This window comes from Solanum verrucosum, unplaced genomic scaffold (genome assembly GCF_900185275.1).
Source record: "Solanum verrucosum unplaced genomic scaffold, falcon-dt-bn FXZP01000118.1, whole genome shotgun sequence".
NCBI lineage: Eukaryota > Viridiplantae > Streptophyta > Magnoliopsida > Solanales > Solanaceae > Solanum > Solanum verrucosum.
In genome coordinates, this window is record NW_026020568.1 from 1,942,046 (window position 1) to 1,964,892 (window position 22,847).

Below are 22,847 nucleotides of genomic sequence, written 5' to 3' on the forward strand. Positions count from 1 at the left end.
TTAAAAAAATATTCTCGAACATTAAAAAATTAAAAATGAGTCTAACCTAGATAACTCAAATGCTCAGCAATGACTTGGGACATTAAGGACAACAAAACTATGTTAGTAGACATATCTTTTGTAGCTTAAGTTATTACTTTTATTTAGAGCAGTTTTTGTTTCATATTCTTCAAATTAAGCTTGCTGAAAATAGTCATAACTCACACCAAAAAAATTTAGAAGAGTCGAATGAGAAGAAAAAAAAAGAAAAACATTAAAATGACTACAACTTTGTCCAAGTGAGATCATATACATACCAAACAAAAAGTAATCAATACAATTTTAAGGAGACAACAAAACATCGAGAAAAAACATACGTTAAAGAGAGTAAACTATTTGATATCCAATGATGATAACAAATCTGTCTAACCAAAAAAGTTCTCATGTTTTTAAATAACACACCTCAAAAAATTGACTAACACTTCAATAAACTTTCATTCCTTAAAGTACTCATAATATCCACCGATAAAATTGAGTAAAAATAGATAACAACAACATAGAAACCAAAAAATATGGGCAAGCAAAGTTATTAACTCTCAGAGGATTTTCTAAAAAACACAAAATCTCATCCTTGTATGTGAAGGAATGACGTTGTTGATGAAGAAATTAGAGATTTGTAATGGCTTTTTTTACTGTACCTTCAACAATTCCAATAGAGAAAACTTGTTTGAATACTCAATTAACTTTTGTTATTTAATCTGTACTAACACATACTTATAACAATAATTTTTCAGAAACATAAACTACAAAGTCTAAAGCATGTACTAAAAAATAACAATTAATAATATAAGTATAAATCAGGGGCGGCCCTAAGGCATGGCCAGTGAGGCCATTGCCTTAGGCCTCAAAAATTTGAAGGCCCCAAATTATTTAAATTATTGTTATTGATTTTATTATATGTTAATATAATTTATATAAATAAATTTTTTATGGTATATTTATTATTATTATTTATTTGAGAGTATTTTTTACCAATAAATTCATAAAATCTCATAATCTTTTCACTTCATTATTTGATATCTTTGTTTTAACTTCCGATTTTAAATTTTATCCTTTTTATATAAGAACTAAGTTATATATGTGATAACATAATGAATTTTTGTTTCAATCTTTTCTTAAACTGCGTGAACACAAAAACATTCATGCACAAGTTTCCTTTTCATTTTAATTTAATATATTATGTGGAAGTTTTATAATTTATTTTAGATATTCATCAATAAGTGCTACTTAACGGAATGAATTATATCATTTAAATTGATCAGAAACTTGATAAGGAGGTGTATATATTTTTGTTATTACTATCCATACTCAAAACCTTAACTATTAACTTTAATTTAATACATTATATGAAAGTTTATAATTTATTTTAGATATTCACCAATGAGTGCTACTTAATGGAATGAATTATATCATTTAAATTGATCATAAATTTGATAAGAAGGTTTATATATTTTTCTTACTATCCATACTCAAAACCTTAACTATTAAGTTAATGTTCACTACAACAAAAACAACTTTTAGCGGCGATAAATAGACACATTAATAAAGAATGCTAAAGTTTTTACCGGCATTAGTTAAGTGTCATTAGATTCAATGTCGCTAAAGGCTTTAGGGACATATACAAAGAGTGTTAATTGCCGCTAAAAATACATATTTAGCGGCAATTGAGCTATTGTCGTTAATTAATTGCTGCTAAAGATCATTTTTGATGTAGTGGTTTTTTTATTTTTCTTATTTGATGATAGCCAAATTAAAATTTCAATTTGAGGTTTGAAGCTTAACATCGATAATCCATCACTTTATTTTTTTTACTCTTCTTCCTTTTTTTTTGTGTGAAATTTGTTATTTTTTGTCTTAAATAATTAATCTATTGTGTAGAAAATAAATTTTCTTGTTAGTGTATAAATTTTATAAAATAAATTTAAGGGCCTCTTAATATGATTTTGCCTTAGGCCATGAAATCTGTTGAGCCGCCCCTGGTATAAATTAATGACTGTAAAAAACATACCAGAATTTGTAACAATAGAATGAAACAGAGTGGAAAACATTGATCCACTGAATGCACAGTGTTTTAAGGAAATTATATCCCTCTAGTACCCGAGGTTTAAAGAAATAGATCCTCTCAGGATAGAACGATTCTATTCACAAGTGCATTGATACAAAAAAAATGGTGTCAGTAATAAGTCATTCAACAGCAAAGTACACAAATATTTAATTGTTCAGAAGAAGAAGAAGAAGTTCAATTTTTTTGTTGTTTTAAAATGAGAGGAAATTCCTCTATTTATAGACAACAAAGGGTAGTGTGAACAAATGCTTATTGTGTCTTATCGGAAAGGTCACAACTCTTTGGAAAAGTTACAACCCTTAGGAAAGGTCACAACCTTTCATAAAAGTCGCAACATTTCATGAAAGTTGAAACTCTTCATAAAATTCACAATTTTTCATAAAAGTCACAACATTTCATAAAAATCACAACTTTTGATGAAAATGGAAGGCTAGTTTTGAAAATAAAATAAATTAAAAGGTAATTCTGATTTGTGATGGCACCACGTAGGCGGGTCTAGGGTTCTCTTATATATATGTGTGTGTGAGAGAGATTTTGTAGCCTAAACATGTTATATGAGTAAATAATAAAATTAAAATATATGTACTAAACAAAAATATATCATTTTTTGAAAAAAAAAAAGAAAAAAGAAGAGAAAACACATTTATTGAATTAAATCATGGTAATTTTTTCGCATCAAACATTTAGCATTAGTAAATGATCTTCAAATAAGTGAATAACTATCCTTTATTTTTAAAAAAAAATTATAGAGGTAATTTTCAAAAAAAAGAAAGGATTGTGATATGATATCTATTGTTAATAGGTAAACATGCGTATATCTTTTTGAGTGAATAATACATCAAAAAATTTGAAATATCCAGAGGATCTCATATGTAAATTTTAGGACTAATTAGAGGAGATGTGAGTTGGTAGGGGTTGAAAAAATTCAAATCATTGAGGAAGATAAATTGTTGCAATGTGTAAATGTTTTATAAACAGTGCTTATATATATATATATATATATATAATTTAAATTAGACATTTAAATAATATGATACGCATTTTCTCCTACTCTCCGGCTTCTTTTTTTTCCCTTTAAATCTGTCATGGGTTATGCTGTGGATTGAGAGTGTTTTAACATAACGGGAATTCTCTTCTTTTTTTCCCCTCAAGTCTTTCATGGATATACAATTGAATATGTAACGAATATAAATGGATTTAAAGCAAAAAAAGAAAACGAATATAAATGGATATACACTATATCAATAGATATATATGTGTGAGCACGCGTGTATATCACATATATACATGGATATACATTGAGATATGAACAAGGCCGGAGCCTCCTTAAGCGAAGGATGGTTCGGTGCACACTGATCATAAAAAAATTATGTGATATACATAATTTAAATATTAGCTATTACAAGTGTATATTTAATTTTTTACATTCTTAACATTGTTGAGGGAAAAAATGTGTACACCTTCGAATTTTTTTGACTCCGCCATTAAATATGAATCAATTTACATGAATTATACATTGAGATTATGAAACGGATATACACTTTGTCTATTCTATGTGCTATACATTTTAGGATTTCCCCTTTTTTCTATTTTTTTTTTTTTTGGAAAAAGTCCTGTTTTGCTTCCGCTGCAAATCATTGATTAATGTGTGTCGAAAGTGTATTTGAAATTTGGACAAAAAAAAGGGTAATTTTGAATTCAGGTGGGAGAGCCTGCCTCTGAGAATAGTTTTTGAAATATAACAAAAAATTTGAATTCAAAACAAAGCGGAATATACTATATTCATGAACATAATAAAAGTGAAATAGATTATATTTACATCCATAATAAGTATATTCATACGTATAAAATATCTCTATAATGGAATATATTATAATCCATGCATATAATAATAGTGAAATATAAGATATTCATACACATAATAAGTGTATCCGTGAACCGCACATATATAATATGTAAATTATACAGAATGTCAGCCCACAAGATTTACTTGCCATCTTTTTAGCCCATTATTCAAACCTATTTTTTTTCCAAAAAAAATGGTCATTAATCTTTCCTCCTACTTCTTCTTTTTCTGCTTTCTTTCTCCTTCTTCTTCTCTTTCTTCCTCCCTCTTCTATGTCTTCTTCCTTTCCTTCTTCTTTCTTTTTTAAAATTCTGTGAATGTAAATCGTATCAAGCAAATTATATATCAAAAAATTTAATACATTGAGAGCATTTCATATAAAAAATTTGGGACTAGTTGGATGAGATTTTGAGTTGGTCAGAATTGAATAGTTAATGTATACTTCATGTATAGTTAAACTATATTCAGTTTTTTGAGTGTATCATAAATTCATAATGTATAGTCTATATATATCTCATGTATAAGTAAGTTATATTCGGCTTTGAAGTGTATCATAATGTATAGTTAGTGTATACTTTTTATAATTTTTGACTATTTTTTATATAAATAAAAACATGACTATATTTATCATAAACTACTTTATTATATACATATTTGAAACTATCTCTATATAATATCTTTGTCTAACTATATCTCCATGTATTTGCTATAAAACCGCAAAATATCACTATATAACGTAATTTTTTTAAAACTACCAAAAGATAATTAAAGAATTGAGCTCAAATATAACAATTTTTTTACCAGCTAGAGCGCCGGCATGACCATTACATTATATTCTTGTAAGCACTCAAATGATAATTCGAAAAAAGTACATAACTTAATAATTGACTGACCCAAAACGTTTTTTTTTAGGAAAAAAAAAAGAATCTCATGTAATCACGTAAGCAATAAAAAAACAAAATAAATAAAACAAATTGTAGACCAGTATGTAGTCAACTATATTCCTTTTCTGTCAACAACCTTCTCTTTTTTGTTAACAACATAATCATGAAGGCCCAAGATTGTCACAATTACAAGGTCCAAAAATGACTCTAACACAGAGTGATGTTGATTAGATGTTAAATTGGATTTTATTAAATATTGTGAGGATGATCGATAACCTAAATGTCGTTCTTGTGATCCTTTTTATACACATAGGTGCACATTCAATCCATCGAGGGACATGAAAGGCGCGCAGAGCTTACAATATTATTGCTCGATCATATCAACAATATAACTATTTTCGATATTATCTCAATTATCACAAGCTAGTCAAACGTTCAATGTTGAATTCATGAAAAGAGATCGTATTTACGAGTAGAATTTTGCACTTTTTGATGATATGGACGTCAAAGATTACTAATTGCTTCAAGCAATATGCTTGTATTAATGAAGGACTAGTGTGTGATTTAGAATAGGTGGTCGATGACTCGTAATTATATCCAATTTCCACCATATATTAATTATTTTTTTCCCATTTATCGTGTCGTATCCCTTAGTAATCAATGCAAATGATCAGTTTGGTTGCGTCCTAAAATAAAAAATATATATACACATGTGCCATGACCACATTTGATAATTAGGCCAGTGTATATGTGTTTGACCAGAAATTGTGTAGTGGAAATTCAATTCATGGAGGAGAATATTAAATTGTCTTTGATAGTAACATTTCCCAATTCATCTTTCTTTTTCTTCCTCCTTCTTCTCCCTCTTCTTCTTTTTCTTAAATTCGGTGTATCGTAAATGTAAATCGTTTCAAGCAAATTATAAATCAAAAGACTCAACACATTGAGAGAATGTCATATCTAAAACTTGAGACTGATTAGAGGAGATTTTGAGTTGGTTGGAATGGAATAGTCAATGTATACTTCATGTATAGACATATAGTTAAACTATATTCAACTTTTTGAGTGTATCATAACGTATAGTAAATGTATATCTCATGTATAAGAAAATTGTATTCAACCTTTTGAGTGTATCATAACGTATAGTTACTTAGTTAGTATATACTTTTTATAACTTTTGACTATCTTTTTTGAAAATAAAAAACATGGCTATATTTATCGTAAACTGATTACTATATTATATATATATTTGAAACTATCCCAATATAATATCTCTGTCTAATTATATTTGCGTATATATGCTACAAAACTGCAAACTATCACAATATTAAGTAATTTTTTTAAAACTACCAAAAGATAATTAAAGAATGATAAACTTTCAAAATATATATAGCAAACATTAGGCCGTAAATGAGACTCATTAGTTATAGTTTCAATAATTACCATTCGCAACTATATTTTGGTTTGCTACGCATTTGTATTCGTTGTATTTATTTACGGATCTCAGAGAAAAAAAATACAAATATAAACTATTTTTTATCAAAGTGAATACATATTAGGAGAAGAGAGGCGAGCGAGATCAAGAGAGGAAGGAGAGACGCAAGCCTGAATAAGAAAGGAGAGCAAGATCGAGAGAGGCGAGCGAAATCGAGAGAGGGAGGAAAGAAGATTGTATTTTGTATTTATTTTGTATTTATTTAATGTATAACTATTTTGTATTCCGTATCAATTATATTCACAATACAATAGATACATCATCTCTTTGATATACAATTGATACATAATACATTTGATCGAGAGGATGAATGCATATTGTATTCGTATGAACACAAATACATTTGATAAAAAAATAGTTTTTCGAATACAATTGGTATAAAATACAAAACTCTTACCTATATTTGATTGAATACAATTGATACATAGTACATTTGAATGCATTTCTTCTTATTGATAGGAGAGAGAGAATTTGCTATAAAAAAAACATATAGTGATTTTTTGTTTTTTTAAGCTATAGCTGTTTCCATAAATATATTGTCATTTTTGTCTTGTTTCATAATTTTCCCTAGGGATTGAGCTAGGTAAACCTCAAAGTTTTTCCTAAAGAAATTCATACAATGTCTTGGTTTCACATTAATTCATGCTATTTGAACAAATTTAATAAAAATCTTGGCCTCAAATAAAACAAATATTTGACAAGCTAGAGCGCCGCCATGGCCATTAAATTCTTCCTAGCACTCAAATGATAAATTCGAAAAAAGTACATAACTTAATAATTGACTGACCAAAACGTTTTTCTTTTTTAGGTAAAAAAAACAGAATCTCATGTAATCCACGTAAGGGATGAAAAAAACCAAATGAAATAAAACAAATTGTAGACGAATATGTAGTTAACTATATTCCTTTTCTATCAACAACCTTATCTTTTTTGTTAACAACATAATCATGAAGCTAAGGCCCAATATATAGTCACAATAATAAGGTCCAAAAATGACTAACAACAAAGAAAGTTGCCAACTTGCCATGCTAGTTCAAATGACGTGATGATGTCGATTAGATGTTAATTTGGATTTTATATAAGTATTGTGAGATCGATCAATAGCCTTAATTTGGTTCAAATGATCGTTTTTATACACATATACGTGCATATTCAATCCATCCAGGGTCATTAAAGGGTGTGCAAGGGGTTGATTTAGCTTACAATATCATTGCTCGATCTTATCAACAATACAACTATTTTCGGTATTGTCTCAATCATAAGCTAGTCAAAAATTCAATGTTGAATTCATGAGAAGAGATCGCGTTTACGAGTAAAATTATGCACTTTTTGATGATTAGGACTTCAAAGATCACTTATTGCTTCAAGCAATTTGTTTGTATTAATGAAGGACTAGTGCGTGATTTTGAATAGGTGATCGATGATGACGACTCGTAATCTTTCCACCATATATTAATTAAACTTTTTTCCTTTAATTTTATCGTATCGTATTGCTTAGTAGTCAATGCAAATGATCAGTTTGGTTGCGTCCTAAAATGAAGATAATATATACACATGTGCCATGGCCACATTTGTTAATTAGGCAAATGTGTTTATATGTTTGACCAGAAATTGTGTAGTGGAAATTCAATTCATGGATGAGAATAAATTGTCTTTGATTGTAACATTTCCCAATTAATTAGTGGTAATTAGACATCTTCGCTTTCACGAATGAAATAACAAAAACTCAAGTAAATCTTGGATATTGTTTCTTTAAAATCCTTTTTTGACTTGGAAGTTATTCTATTTTATATGACCAATGACCATGTTCACATCAAGGAATTATTACTACTAAAAATCGAGGGAAAATCGATCATGTTCGATCAATTTTAAATTTTTTTTTTTAAAATTACTAATAGAAAATCGATCTTTTCAGTCGAGATTTTTTCACACAAAATGCGTGCAAATTTTAATTTTTTTAAAATTATTTTCCAAAAAAAAACCAACGTAGTCCCTCAATCTTTTTACAAAAATTGATGGACAAGATCGGTTTTGACTGGACCTTGTCCGTCAGTTTAACGAAAGCAATGAAGGTAAAATCAATGATATACCGCCCGTCTTAGATTTTTTTCTAAAAAATCAGCCTTGTCCGAGATTTTAACTCATTTTTTTTTAATAGTGTATGTATACTCTATTAGTCATTTCCCTTTCAATTATTTAGCTTTATAAGAATTATTTGGTGAATTTCACTACATCCAATTAATCGTTGGACCACCAACGCACCTATATATGTTGTTGACGTGACCTAAAAATGAATAGCGTGTTTATCATATGTTCATCAACTTATCTCATTTCGCTCATCAATTCTTTGACATTTGACTACATATTGTCGTTTAGAATTATATATATAAAAAAAAAGTACTACAAATCATGCATATTTTCTGTAATTAGAATATTTTTAAATTATTAGAATATCGTGATTAAAGAAAATGTGTTTCATTTCTTGAATAATAATCGTACAATTGAAATGTATTATCACGTTTATGTGGTAATAATAATAATAAATAAATAAAAAACCGTGTGTAAAAGAAAATAAAAGTTCATATGTTGGTAGAGAATTATAATATTAGACCATCAAAAAGATATTTAGAGTTCAAATGTAGTTTTTAAGGTAAAAATCCGACATACATTTTAATATAAAATACATGTGATTGTTCGTGTTAGGGATCTAATCTTTTAGGGTGTCCGTTATGGCCATAAATTAGGTCGTGACAACTTTAATATACAAGAACTAAAGGTAAAAAAACCTGAAAACATATCTAATAGGAATATATTAATTACTACATACAAAATATTGTGAAAACATATCTAATAGGAATATATTAATTACTACATACAAAATATTGTGAAAACAAATCTAATAGGAATATATTAATTACTACATACAAAATATTGTGAAAACATATCTAATAGGAATATATTATTACTACATACAAAATATTGTGAAAACATATCTAATAGGAATATATATTAATTACTGCATACAAAATATTGTGAAAACATATCTAATAGGAATATATTAATTACTACATACAAAATGTTGTTCTTTTCTATGGTACCTTTGAAATTTGATGGCTGAGAATCAACAAGTGCCCACCATTTAAAGCCTTCATTGTTGACTAATGGTTCACTGAAATATATTAGCAAATGGTTTTGATCACTCTTCCTTTTCATGCATGTACTAATAATTATGTCTTTCCTCCTATCTAGGTTCTGATTTAGATTTAGTCGAAGCTTCGATGTGGACTTCAGACATTAGATGGGGAAAATAAAAAAAATAAAAGGTTTCTCTACACGCGAAGGCAAAATTTAGATTTCAACTTTATCTTATATTGACAATTTTAAATATTATTAAGTATTAACTGAGTTCTAAATTTAATATTTGCTTATATTTAATGATATAATTAATATATACACAATGTTAGAGCAAAATCTTCTAAGTTGGATCCAACCTGCATTGGGGTTACTAGCTCCGCCCCTATCTAGACGTGACTGTTGAAATATCAAGCCAATCAGTAACGTTGCATTGAACTTATAATTATGAAAATTAATTATTATTGTTACCTTAACAATATAACGTTAATTGGTGTTTAGACTTTTTGTTAGTAGTTGTTTGGTGCCTAACAATCCACCTTAATTAATTTGTGCAAATGTTACCGACGGTTTCTGTTTTGTTGGTATACAAAATATATTTGAGTATTATATTACAATGCTCCTTAATTAATGTTTGATTTTTATATTATAATATAAAATTGAGGGTCCTTCGGGATGGCTCAATGGTTTGGAGGGTGGTTATCCACATGGATGATCTAGGATTGATCCCCCTCAATGTCTTCTGAGTCGAGTCTATCGCATAGGGCTTGCCTAGTGCGATTTACATCCCTTGTGTGGTTTGCAGGCTATTACACAGTGGGAGGTTTACCCAATACGCACAAAGTGCTCACCCGAAAGGCAGAGATTGTAGAGGCCGCGGGTTATCTGGGTTATAAAAAAAAAAAAAAGTTGAGGATTCAAAATGTGCGGTAATTAATTAGTTCTATGGTTTAATAGTGGTTGACTATGAGTCAACTATATATATCAAAAGAAAAAGAGCACTTCACAGACAAGATGGAGGCTTGATGAGATTGCTACCTTTTTGTCTCTAATAGCTTACTTAGTCAAATAGAAGGTTCGTATATATGCCCAAAGTTTTCATTAATAAAATTTATTTTTATGTTAATTAATGTATAGGTTTCTCAATAGTAATTAATCATCTTTCTGATTTATGTATATAATTATTCACGTATGAATATGATCATTTTAATGCTATAAATATTTTTAATAATTGTTTTGAGTTGAACTCCATAAAATCTTTTTATTTGTTCAAATATCATGTTGGAGTGAACGTAAAGTCATCATTTATAGAGAAGTACACGTATTATACGCTCTCATTCACATGAATTCAATTTTGAACTCATGTGTGGACCTACAAGTATAAACAATGAGCCAATCAGATGATAACTCTGAAACTATGTAATATAATTGGTATACTTAAATTCAATTTTCTATATTTTAAAAGTGAAAAGACTTTGCAGACAAGGCGTGGATAGAGAATTAGTATATGTTTTTTTATAAAAATATAAAATAAACACGTCCTCATAAGTTGTTACAAACCTTTAACATATATAAGTCAATTAATTTCAAGAATAAGTAAAGAGATTAGCATACAATATTTAAAGGGTCCATTTGGCAAAAATAGTTATTTTTATTTTCAAAAATTCATAATGACGGTGTTAAGATGCATGCATTAATACATAAAGAATCGACATCCTAACTTGAATACACACAAACAAAAAAAAACATAATGGTGTTATACCTAAGAATAACAGTGACTAATGCATAACTTGTCCAGTGAGCACCATGAACGGTCAGACAATTACATAATTTTATATATCAAAAGAATTCAATTTTATTTTGTTTTTCAAAGAGATAATTTCATTAATTAATTCAGAACAACGGCTAAGAATAATAATAACACGCACAAGTTAATAATCAACCACTTAGGATCGATGTTCAAACTTTTCTTTTGTTTAATTCCTACCTGATGCTCGAAACTCTCTGATTAAATCCAAATCACACACTGCCTTAATAATGTTCAAACTCATTAGACGCCACTTATAATTAATGTAGGATTTTTCTCTTCAATTTAGTATTTAGGAATGCCTATCTAGAAAACTTTTCCAATAATGGACACTCGAACACTTGCCATATGTCGTCATATCAATTGCTCATCTAGACAAGATCAAATTTAATTTATACCATACAATTGGCAGTGTTAAATTGCCATAAATTGGATGAAGAAATGAATTGTCATGTTATATGGTGTTAGCTAATGCGTTAATTATGTCCCTTTTTTAATTGTCTTGAGTAATTCTACTCTCATGAAGAAAAATATCACAGAATAATCATTTTTCAGCTAATTTAGCCTTTAATTAAAAAATAGTCATTGTCCTAGAGCTTCAATTCAAGTGAAATTCCAGGATAATGTCGTAGAGTCTTCCTTGTAAAATTTGAAAATTCAAAATAATGGCTATTTCTAAAAGATGATAATATATCGGGACGAAAAATACGTATATAAGCTATTTAGTTTTTAGAGTTGATGAGTTAGACTCAATTTTTTTTTAAACATATTATCAAAGCGAGACCTATTCCTAATATTGACCCCCTCCTCCCCTCCCCCCTTTATATTATATAATCCACACTCTAGTGTTTTAGGGCTGAATGGTCAAGAAGATGTGTTAAATTACGAAATTACTACGTGACACAATAAACATAGCTCCTATGTTTATTCAAAATAGTGACACTTTAAAAAAAGGTTATGATACATAAAGAGAGTTTGAGTTTAGTAGCAAATACACTCAATACATGTATTTTTTTTTTCAAGCCAAAAATATAAGTGTATCTCATAAAATACAGCAACATACAAGTAACTTTTTGTGGGGGTTAGAATGATTCTTGGCAATGGTACAAACTTATTTTATAGAATACAAGCGTTATACATTGAAATGCAGTCACATGAATACAATGTATTTCACTTGCGCGTGAATACATACATTATATTCCACTATATTTTGAAACAAAGTATCACTATGTTTCGTAAATACAAAAATTGTTGTTATATTTCATAATTATGAATGAAACTATTGCTATATATAAAAATTTCTCTTTTAAGTCATCTTATATTGATTAACAAAATGGATTGATATCTTCTCTATTGAGCTATCGGAATTGAGTCAAGTTCATCATACATTTTTCTTTACAGGTCGAAGAGATTTGATTTATCAAATTATCTTAATTCTACTTAGGTATGTGGGTCAATTTTTTTGAAGATAAATATGATATTTTAATTAAATCATTGAATTCTGATGAATTTATTTCCGCCAATCTAGCTCTGCCCCTTGAACCACAATAGTAAACTCTTTGCTAAGCAATGACGCCTACTTCTTCTTCATCAAGGGATAAAAAATGGATTAGTATAAAATAATTGAATAGAAATTTTAGAGGACAATTGTAATTCGATTATTTTTACTTTAGTTATTGCACTAAGAAAGTAAAACAGATATATAGTTGACTAGTGTTCTCTTTCTGTTTCCCCTTTTCCCTTTCTGATGATGAAATTAGGCAATATTTTTTAATGTAGTGTATCACTAATCCTTCTTTTCCTAATCCTCTTTTTTTATCTTACACTAACCGACCATGTGATTTTTCTATATGTTTTTATCATTGTAATAGTTGATACAATTACTCCAAGATTAATCCTAACATAAAATTCAAGAACACTTCGACACATGGCATACCAACCAACATTTATTTCCCCTTGTTATGACATAGATAAAAAAGAAAGATTTGAGAGAGAGAAAAAACCCATTAAAGGTAATGCTAACGCAATAGGTGACGTCTGGATCAGATATACTTCATGATCAATTTAAATTTTGTTACAAGTAAAACGTCATGTCTTTTCTGAATTTCAAACTATACGTCGATTAATTCTTCTTATGATTATATTATAAAAGAAGATAAATGAAAAGGCAATGACAATTTGGGAGAATATATGTTGATAAAATTAGGAAGAAGACAAAGGAAACATTGATTAAAGTGGAATGAAAAGTGGGGCTAGGGGAACATGATAAGAAAAGATTGATTAGTTGTAATCACATAGGTTTTAGGAAATGTTATTAAAAGTAAATAAATGTTAAAAAATGATATTGGTGTCATACCAACAAAAGTTGGACAATCATAGGGGTATGTTTAACGGCCCTAACGTGGCTATTGAAGAAAACACGGCCGGCTTAGTGGTGGATTGCCTACTAGTTGAGCTATCATTCGTTTAAATTCACCAATGCCAACATCATCATCACACAAATGTGGCAACCCTTCGTGTCCTTTCCCTATAACTAAACCCTCCGTTCTATTTTATATGATTGTTTGCAACTAATTTTAAAGTGATGAAAAAATTACAATCACAAAAAATATAAAGAAACAAGAATATTTTATTGATAATAGTTAATGTGAATACAATTTTGTTTTTCCCTTGATTCTACACTCGGAATTTCTCCGTGATTCGAGTGTTGTTAGTAGTGTATTTGTAAGTTTTTGGGTCGCGGGTCACCCATGTGGACCGACTCGATTCGATTTGACCCGATCCGACACAATGTTGTTTTATGAAAGAAAAGATAAACTACAAATTTAAAAAGCGGAACAGTTATAAAGTAATCGCTCCAACGTAAAGAAACTCTCTTTTTATATTGTTTTATCTAACGCTTCTCTGGGCAAAAAAAAAAAAGAGAAAAGAAAAAGGAACAGAGGGCAAAGGACTAAAAAACAAGAAAAACAATTTTTTTTTCTTCAGAAGAACATCAACATACAAAATTGACATTTAGTTTGTGAAACATAATCTTTGTTTTCTAGTGATTTGAAGAGTACTGACTGTGGAACAATTCATTTTGATCGCAAAATCAAGGACATCCGCTGCAAGTATAAGGTAATAATCCATCGATTTGGATATGAATATTAACAATATTTCTCTGAATCTCTCCGTAATTCGAGGGCTAACTATTAGTAATGTATTTCTCTTTATTTCTCCGTAATTCGATGATTGTTAGTAGCGTATTTCTCGAACATAGAAGGCCACATCTTGATCTCTTTATGAACATATAACATGAATGTATGAATTTTTGAGATGTCTCTTCCCTTTATATAGAATCTATCGACCAACAAAATTGGCTAAGCAATGTTACAATTCTACCTTGTCCTAAAAATAAAATTAAAGCGTGAGATCAATTTAAATATTTTTTTTCCGATCAATTTAAATTATATTCAACTGTCAAAAATTAAAAATTATTAAAAATCTGTATTCTTTCAACCCGTAATCATTCTTAATTAAAAAAGAAAATAGATGTTTGAATTTAATGGAATTAGGTGCTTTGATGGAATGTAAAGACATTTCATAGTTTGAAGCAGTTGGTAGGTTTACTATATATTTTGATACAATGTAACTATATTTGTGATTTGAAGGAATATTATGACGATCGATGATTTGATGCGATGTAGAGATATTTTGTAATTTGAAACAACGTACTAAATTTTATTATTTTATAATATTATCATTATTGTATTTCTATTTAGAATTTTTAATTTGAATTATATTTAATAACGCACTAAATTGCTTAAATATGGCTCGAAATGTACCTATGTCGTGACTTAAATCATGTTCATTTTATAACTTCAACAAACTAAAAAGAATTCCTTTTATTTGTTCATTTTAACAAATTAATGGAAAATTATTTTTATTATTTTTCAAAATTGTTAAAGTATTAATAATTAAATTTAAAATTTTAAAATGTAGTTAATATGAGTTAATAGTGTATAAAAAAACCCTTAATATATGATTTCTACGAGAAATGCAACATGGACTAGGTAAAGGAAACATTTATGAGTATTTCTGAGTAACAAAGTTTTTCTAGCGCGGGTGAATTTCATAAATGATCACATAATTGTATATATTCCTTTTGTTCCATTTTAATTTTTTTAAATTATTAGCTATGTTCATTTGTGGTATATATTTTCTGTGTGGTTTTTAAATATACAAATTTTATTTTTTTAAGAAAAAATTAAGCAATTTATACCTAAATATAAGATCAAAGTGTTTTAACCTTTGTACTTCGAAAACTACACATAAATCGCTACAAAGTAAGTGTCTTTTTTCACGTAATTATATTTTATTACATAAAATCACAAGATTCTTCTCACAATAGATAATAGAATTATTATTTTTACAATAACCAAAAATATAGCATTCTTCTGCACAGCTTAAATTTATATTATATCACCCACATTTAACTCGTTTTTTTTTTTTTAATTTTGTCACGTAAACGATTGTCTTTTAACGTTGAAGACTTATCAAGTGTACCTTTGTATACTCACGGTCTTACAATAATAATGTCATATAAATCATAGAATCCATGTCACAATTTTTTTTATGTATTATTTAAAGCTTCGTGATTGGAGTACTTTGTTTTTTAGAAGTAAATTACGCATAATATAGATGATGGTTTTTGTTGTTTCAGCTAAGCAAAGATGATTCAATTTAACCAATAAAGTAGGGTACTTCTTCTTTCATTTAGGTCAAATATTTTTTTTTCACTGATCAAATTTTCTATTAAAAAAAAAGTGATGTAGGAACACATTATTTATCTGAGTGGTTATTATAATGAAAGAATTGTTTTGCGGTAATTAATAATTCTTTTGGATATAACAAACAAACTAATTTAAAAAGTTTATAATCTTTCAAAAACAATGTCACTTAAGTGTATATAAAAATAAAAATAAAAAAAAACTCCATATTTTTAAGCGCATTTTGTTAGATTACGAATCTTCATGATTGTGCCCTTCTTTGCTAGAAAGTTGGCTTATTGGTTCGGCATTCTCCAAATGTATTTAATAAAAACATTGTTAATATTCGATAGATATATTTATTTTTTTAACCTTCCCTAGGAGCTCCCACTCCTTTTGCTCCCTTGGTGACTCGCACTCGCAACCTTCGGGTTGAAAGTGACGGGTGCTTACCATTCGAGCAACTCCCTCTCGTCAATATTCGATAGATATATACAATCCTCAATAATAGCTCTAAGAAAACGATATTGTATGTCTTCATCCTGAATCAGTTTGATAACAAATAGACAATTTGTTTCCACCTCTAATTCTTGGTAGCCCATTGTTTTAGCTATGTTTAGCCCTTTGTTTATGCTACTTAAGATTTAATTATTTCTATACTCAAACCAAATGGGTGGGACTCGAGCAATACGTGTGATAAAGATTGCCCTCATGTAATTAAACATTCTCTTTTAAATCCCTTTTTAATAGCTTTATGATTTCTTTATTAATGGTCGGTTTTCTTCTTCTAGAAAACAAATATTGCACTAAGGATTAGTTTTATTCTACTAATTATAATTATTGATAGGATTGGGTTATTTATCTACTAGCTACTTCTCTTCCATCTCACACTCAATTAATAGAGATCTTACTATTCCCATAATCTCAAGAAATTGAGTGCAATCTATTTTGGATTATAGTAACAATATTATACTCTCTTTTTTAATTATTATTATATGCAAACTGGACTTTGATGGAGATCTACATTGATGAGGTTTCTTTTTAGGTTAACATGCTTTTTATTTTATTACAAATTATGAATCATTTTGGTGTTTTATTTTTTTCACTTTAGTAGTCCCACATAAAAAAATTAATTGGGTTGGTAACAAATTGAAAAAAGTGGTGAAAAGCAATTAGCAGTTTTGATGATATGAACAAGGCTAAAATCCTGATTTATATTAGTCTTTTAGAATTAGAATAAAGGAGATTATCTCCTTATAAGGTTACAAGAAAATTATATATAGTAAAATATTAAACATGGTAAGTATCATATATGGTATATACAATTAAAAAAGATCCTATACTAATTAATATTATGTAATTAACTATATATGATAGGTAGAGATTGTAATTGATGTAATTAACATTTTTAAACTTGCGATATTTTGTTGGTGAAAGATTTATTAGAATAAATTTTTGGAATGATATTTTCGAGCCATTTTTTTAATTTTCATTGCAAAATAAGAAATTGAAACATAGTTATACTCGATATTGAAATTAAACTATGGAACTTCTTGCCAGTGCATGTTCCACCTTCTAATAAAAAATAATAATCTGATTAAATGTAGAGTTTAAGTTACATTCACATTCAAGTATGAAAATTTTTTACACCATCAAATTATCAAAAAAAAAAATTATTGATAGTTTTTCATTTAATTTTATAAACCTGAGCATAAAAAAGTACTTAACGATATTATATACATCATACATACTATACAAATATGAATTTTAAGTGTGTGACTCACCACCATGTGTCTTTGATATGATTTACCCCACCCCTAACTCCAAACCGTTGGACTAAACTCCATTTTTAGAATTTACGAGGAAATTATTAACTCTAACTATCTAATGCTATTTTTATAATTTATCACAAAATTATATGATTTGAAGCTTGCATCAAATTCTAAGTCTTTTTTTCTATTCGAATATTCTAGTATGAACCAAAACATTACCTTAAAATCGTTCTCACCCTCCTTAATTATCATGGAGTCTCACACTCTCAATTACCCTAATCCGTGGTGGTAAATGATTCAATGCTCTCACCCTCCTTATCATGAAGTTTCACACTCTCAATTACCCTAATCCGTGGGGGTAAATGATTCAATAATATGATTTCATCTGTATTTGTTATCTTTCACCAACATAAATATGAGATAACTTTTGCCTACAAAGGTAAACACATAAAAAGTGAATATATCCACTTGGCTTTCCAAATTTATATACATAATCCTAGTAGCATATTATATTCAAGATTGAAATGATGATAGCTTCACGGATGTTCCATACATTTCATTGGCCTACAATGCAAAGACAAAATAATCCCACAAATATAAGAACCATATCTCTGAATCTAACCCTACTGCTGGCCTCAGTTCATAAAAGCAATAAATGTATGTTTTTAAAGGTAACAAAAGAATCCATATTTTTATTGCAATTATCTCATTTTGATTCTCTGGCCTGTTAAAAAGGATCCAAAGATCAGAAAAAAAAAGAATTTAATCCAAGTCATCCGTTAAAAAGTAAAGATCAGCATAAACAAATTGATTTTATCTAGTACAAAATTTTAATTTTACTTTTTTTTGGGGCAAATCTACAAACACAAATCGAATGAATGATTATTTGTTTGTCCATTTGTTGGGTACTTAGGCATCAAATGCTATATGTATTTGCAGCAAAAAGAAGATTTCTTTTTTGTGTTTTCTTTAGTGCACATGACTACTAGCTAGGCCCCCTTTTAATAGGTCCCAAACACTAAAAAAACAAGTCATACTTAACTTTTTTTTTCCCTTTGATATACAAAAAACATGCATTTTCTTGAAACTTAAACGTATCTTGTGGACCACGGACGGTACTAGAAAGGGTCAAGCCTTTGGCGAAAAATTACACCATATATACATGAAGACAATATATATATTTATATAAATAAATATATTTCTAACTTTCTATTGTTGGAAAAATAAGATTTCCAACATCTATGAAAGGAAACTAATCAAACTAAATCAATTAAGAATCTGCTCCTATATATAATTAAGTTAACTATATATGGAAGATACAATATTTTCTGTAACGCTTATATATAATTAAGTTAACTATATATGGAAGATACAATATTTTCTGTAACGCTTATATATATATATATATATATAGTAGATGTTAAATCCCTTTTAATTTAGCCTTTTCATGTGTTTTTACTTTTTATATTTCGAATTCGCTTAATGAAAAGTCTGGCTCTGCCGCTGTTGTGGACTCATTAGATGCCATACATACCTTGTGCAGTGTCCTTTTTATTCAATCTAAATAGGGATACGCAATGTTTGCCTTTCAACAACAAACGGGTATTCCACTAGTAAGTAACCAAAGGTATTGACCAAGTAAGATAGAAATTAATTAACCCAATACATGGAAAACTTATCCTTAAATCATAAATGCTAAAATAATATGTTTGATGAAAAAAGTGAAAAAAGGATCTGTTAAGAAAAGTTCAAAGATTGAGGAAATCTTTCTTTTCTTATGACTTTTTCTATTCAACTTGTCATATGTATATGTGATGGCTGGCTGGCTTTATATATAGACTATAGTCTTATATTATATTACACTACTAAACTAAAGATACCCAAACAAAAGGGAACTAGAAAGAAAAAAATACTTCAAATTCTTCCACTTAAAAGTAGCTAGTCTTCATACGGTTTCTTTACCACTCAATATAAGTTGACTCTACCACTCATTTAATCTTTAAATTTCCTCCTCAATTCTTCTTTCTTCACAACCAAAAAAAAAAAAAGAGATCTTTCTTCCATTTTTTTAAAAAAAAAAATTATTGAAGAGATGACATGCCAGAGCTTAGTATTAACTCGAAAAACTAACATTTTGTTCGTAAGAAGCTTTACAATTTTGGTACTAATATGGATAGTTATGAAGCCAGAAGTTTGTTTCTCTAGTGTCCTGTCTTCATTGAAGGCTCTTCATCTACAAGGCTATATAACTTTTGAAAACAATGAATTTGCATCCCGAGATTTTGGGAATCAAATTCATTCACATCCTTTAGCAGTAGTACATCCGAAATCTGTTACTGACATTTCAGAGATAGTAACACATGTCTGGCAAATGGGCCCGGCCTCAGAACTGACCGTGGCAGCAAGAGGCCACGGTCATTCTCTTCAAGGCCAGGCCCAAGCGCGTGGAGGAGTTATAATCAATATGGAATCATTACGGCAGGATCAAGAAATGCAAGTTTACTACAGAGGAGTACAATTCCCTTATGTTGATGTCTCAGCTGGTGAATTGTGGATAAACATATTGCATGAGACATTGAAATATGGATTAGCACCAAAATCTTGGACTGATTATCTACATCTTACTGTTGGAGGTACTCTGTCTAATGCTGGAATCAGTGGACAGGCATTTCGTCACGGCCCTCAAATCAGTAATGTCCGCCAGCTGGAAGTTGTAACAGGTTTGAGATTTTTTCCAAAACTAATTGATTTTCAGTAGGACTAGCACAAGATTCTTTTTTGTCTGATATGATATAGTAGTTAGTTATTGAAGACAATTCTTCAATAGTACAAGTTGGGAATCTGACTATTACTTTCAACAAATATCAAAATTTCAGCACGTGACCTAATTCGACATATCATGAATTGGATTCATTGCAGGAAAAGGAGAAGTCCTAATTTGTTCACAAGAACAGAATGCTGACCTCTTTCATGCTGTTCTTGGAGGACTTGGTCAGTTTGGCATAATAACTAGAGCAAGAATCTCACTCGAAAGAGCCCCGAAAATGGTAAAGAGCAGATACCATAGAGTTCAAGATATTCATGTTTTCGAGTTTTATTGAACATGTGTTTCTTCATTTATTCAACAGGTGAAATGGATAAGAGTGTTGTACTCTGATTTCTCAACATTTGCTAGAGATCAAGAGCGTTTGATATCTGCATCGAAAACATTTGATTACATAGAAGGCCTTGTGATTAAGAACAAAACAGGTCTACTGAATAACTGGAGAACATCTTTTGACCCTCAAGATCCTGTTCAAGCAAGCCACTTTGTATCAGATGGAAGAACACTCTATTGCCTTGAACTAACCAAAAATTTATACCCCGAGAATTTCGATACAGTAAATCAGGTAAGACATGTTCATAACTTGAAACAGGGCTAATTTTTTGATGAAACAATTCTCATATAAATGCTTGTTGTTTTCATACAGGAAATTGAGGACTTATTATCCCAACTAAGTTATATTCCATCAACACTTTTCATGTCAGAAGTTCCATACATAGATTTTTTGGACAGAGTTCATGCATCAGAGCTAATACTTCGATCGAAAGGACTTTGGGATCTTCCACATCCATGGCTAAACCTTCTAGTCCCTAAAAGCAAAATACAACACTTTGCTAATGAAGTTTTTGGCAACATACTAAGTGATACCAACAATGGACCTGTTCTTGTCTATCCAATTCATAAATCAAAGTAATTTTCCTTTTTACATAACGTTCCGCGTGTACATAAGAAATCTACTACTTCTTGTACAATCAATTGACATGTTTACTTTTTTTATTTTTTCAGGGTGGATAACAGGACTTCATTTGTTTGTCCAGATGAAGATATTATCTATCTTGTGGCCTTTTTATCCCATGCAAATCCTTCATCTAATGGAACTGACAGTTTACAACATGTTTTAACTCAAAACAAAAGAATTTTAGACTTCTGTGAGGTATCACACCTTGGAGTCAAGCAATATTTGCCTCATTACACAACACAGGAACAATGGAGGACACACTTTGGTCCAAAATGGGAAGTTTTTGTACAGAGGAAGTCTGTTTATGACCCTTTAGCTATGCTTGCTCCTGGACAGAATATTTTCCAAAAAGCAGTATCAGTTTCATAACAAATGTTGTTATTTGAAACTGATAGCAACGGCTAATTCTACGTTAGGTAAATATGCAGCACGATCGAATAGAAAATGAATACTACTTGGTTGTAGCCAATGTAAAATGTGAATAATAGCTATTAACTTCATATATTTCTTATGCCTTTTCTGCACATGTAAGTTTAAGAGAAGGCTAGCTAGATTCAGTAGCACTTCAAGATATATAGATTATTAGGCAAAAAGTATTGACTCAAATGTATGAATTCTTTAATTAATACTCATGGTATTGTATCTCCTGTCTTGATTTTCAAGTGATCTGATACTATAAGAATGTAATTTATGGAGTAAAATCAAGAAGACGATTCAATAACCTCGAAAATCAAGCATTCATTAGCACTATAACACATTTCAAACAGGACTTTAACCTGCATGATTTCATTATACAGCAATAACTTGAGAAGCACAATCACGAGATGACACAACGATGCTTATGATAACGTTATAAGTTAATAAGAAGAGATAGTAATTTCTCTGAATTATTACATCTACATTGCAGAGCAATAACATCATATCTATTGAACTAATTAACATCATTTGTTTGTTTTTTATTTTTAGTTAATTTGTTGGCTGATGTCAAGTGGAAGATAATAACATCGCGGACAAGGGGAAGATTGCACTTCAAAGGGTGAAAGTAATTGCTTCAGACCATATGGACAACACAAGTTCAATAGGTTGAGTCATATCCGAAAACAATAACAAAGGAGGATGGATAAAACTCTGTTATCCTTTCTACAACAAAGAGGACCAATATCGATAAACATTTCTTTTTCTTTTTCTAAATAATCTGATAATAATTTACGCGATCAACGTAGATGATGATACTTTATAGTATTACACAGTTGAAATCTTAGATCAATCAAACA

The 22,847-nt window shown here is 29.2% G+C and overlaps 1 protein-coding gene across 1 annotated transcript; it reads left to right on the forward strand.

Annotated features, from left to right (window-relative positions):
* Positions 1-19,857: 19,857 nt before the first annotated feature.
* Positions 19,858-22,143, forward strand: LOC125810493 (cytokinin dehydrogenase 6-like). The gene is made up of 5 exons (XM_049489962.1): positions 19,858-20,511; positions 20,711-20,838; positions 20,920-21,180; positions 21,262-21,524; positions 21,621-22,143. The coding sequence occupies exons 1-5, from the start codon at positions 19,884-19,886 to the stop codon at positions 21,940-21,942; spliced, it is 1,602 nt and encodes a 533-aa protein (XP_049345919.1). The 5' UTR covers positions 19,858-19,883; the 3' UTR covers positions 21,943-22,143.
* The last annotated feature ends 704 nt before the right edge of the window (positions 22,144-22,847 follow it).

Coding starts and splice junctions, on each gene's coding strand:
- LOC125810493 (XM_049489962.1), top strand. CDS start 19,884: ATGACATGCCAGAGCTTAGTATTAACTCGAAAAACTAACATTTTGTTC. Junction 21,181..21,261: donor ATTTCGATACAGTAAATCAG/GTAAGACATGTT, acceptor GTTTTCATACAG/GAAATTGAGGACTTATTATC. Junction 21,525..21,620: donor TATCCAATTCATAAATCAAA/GTAATTTTCCTT, acceptor TTATTTTTTCAG/GGTGGATAACAGGACTTCAT.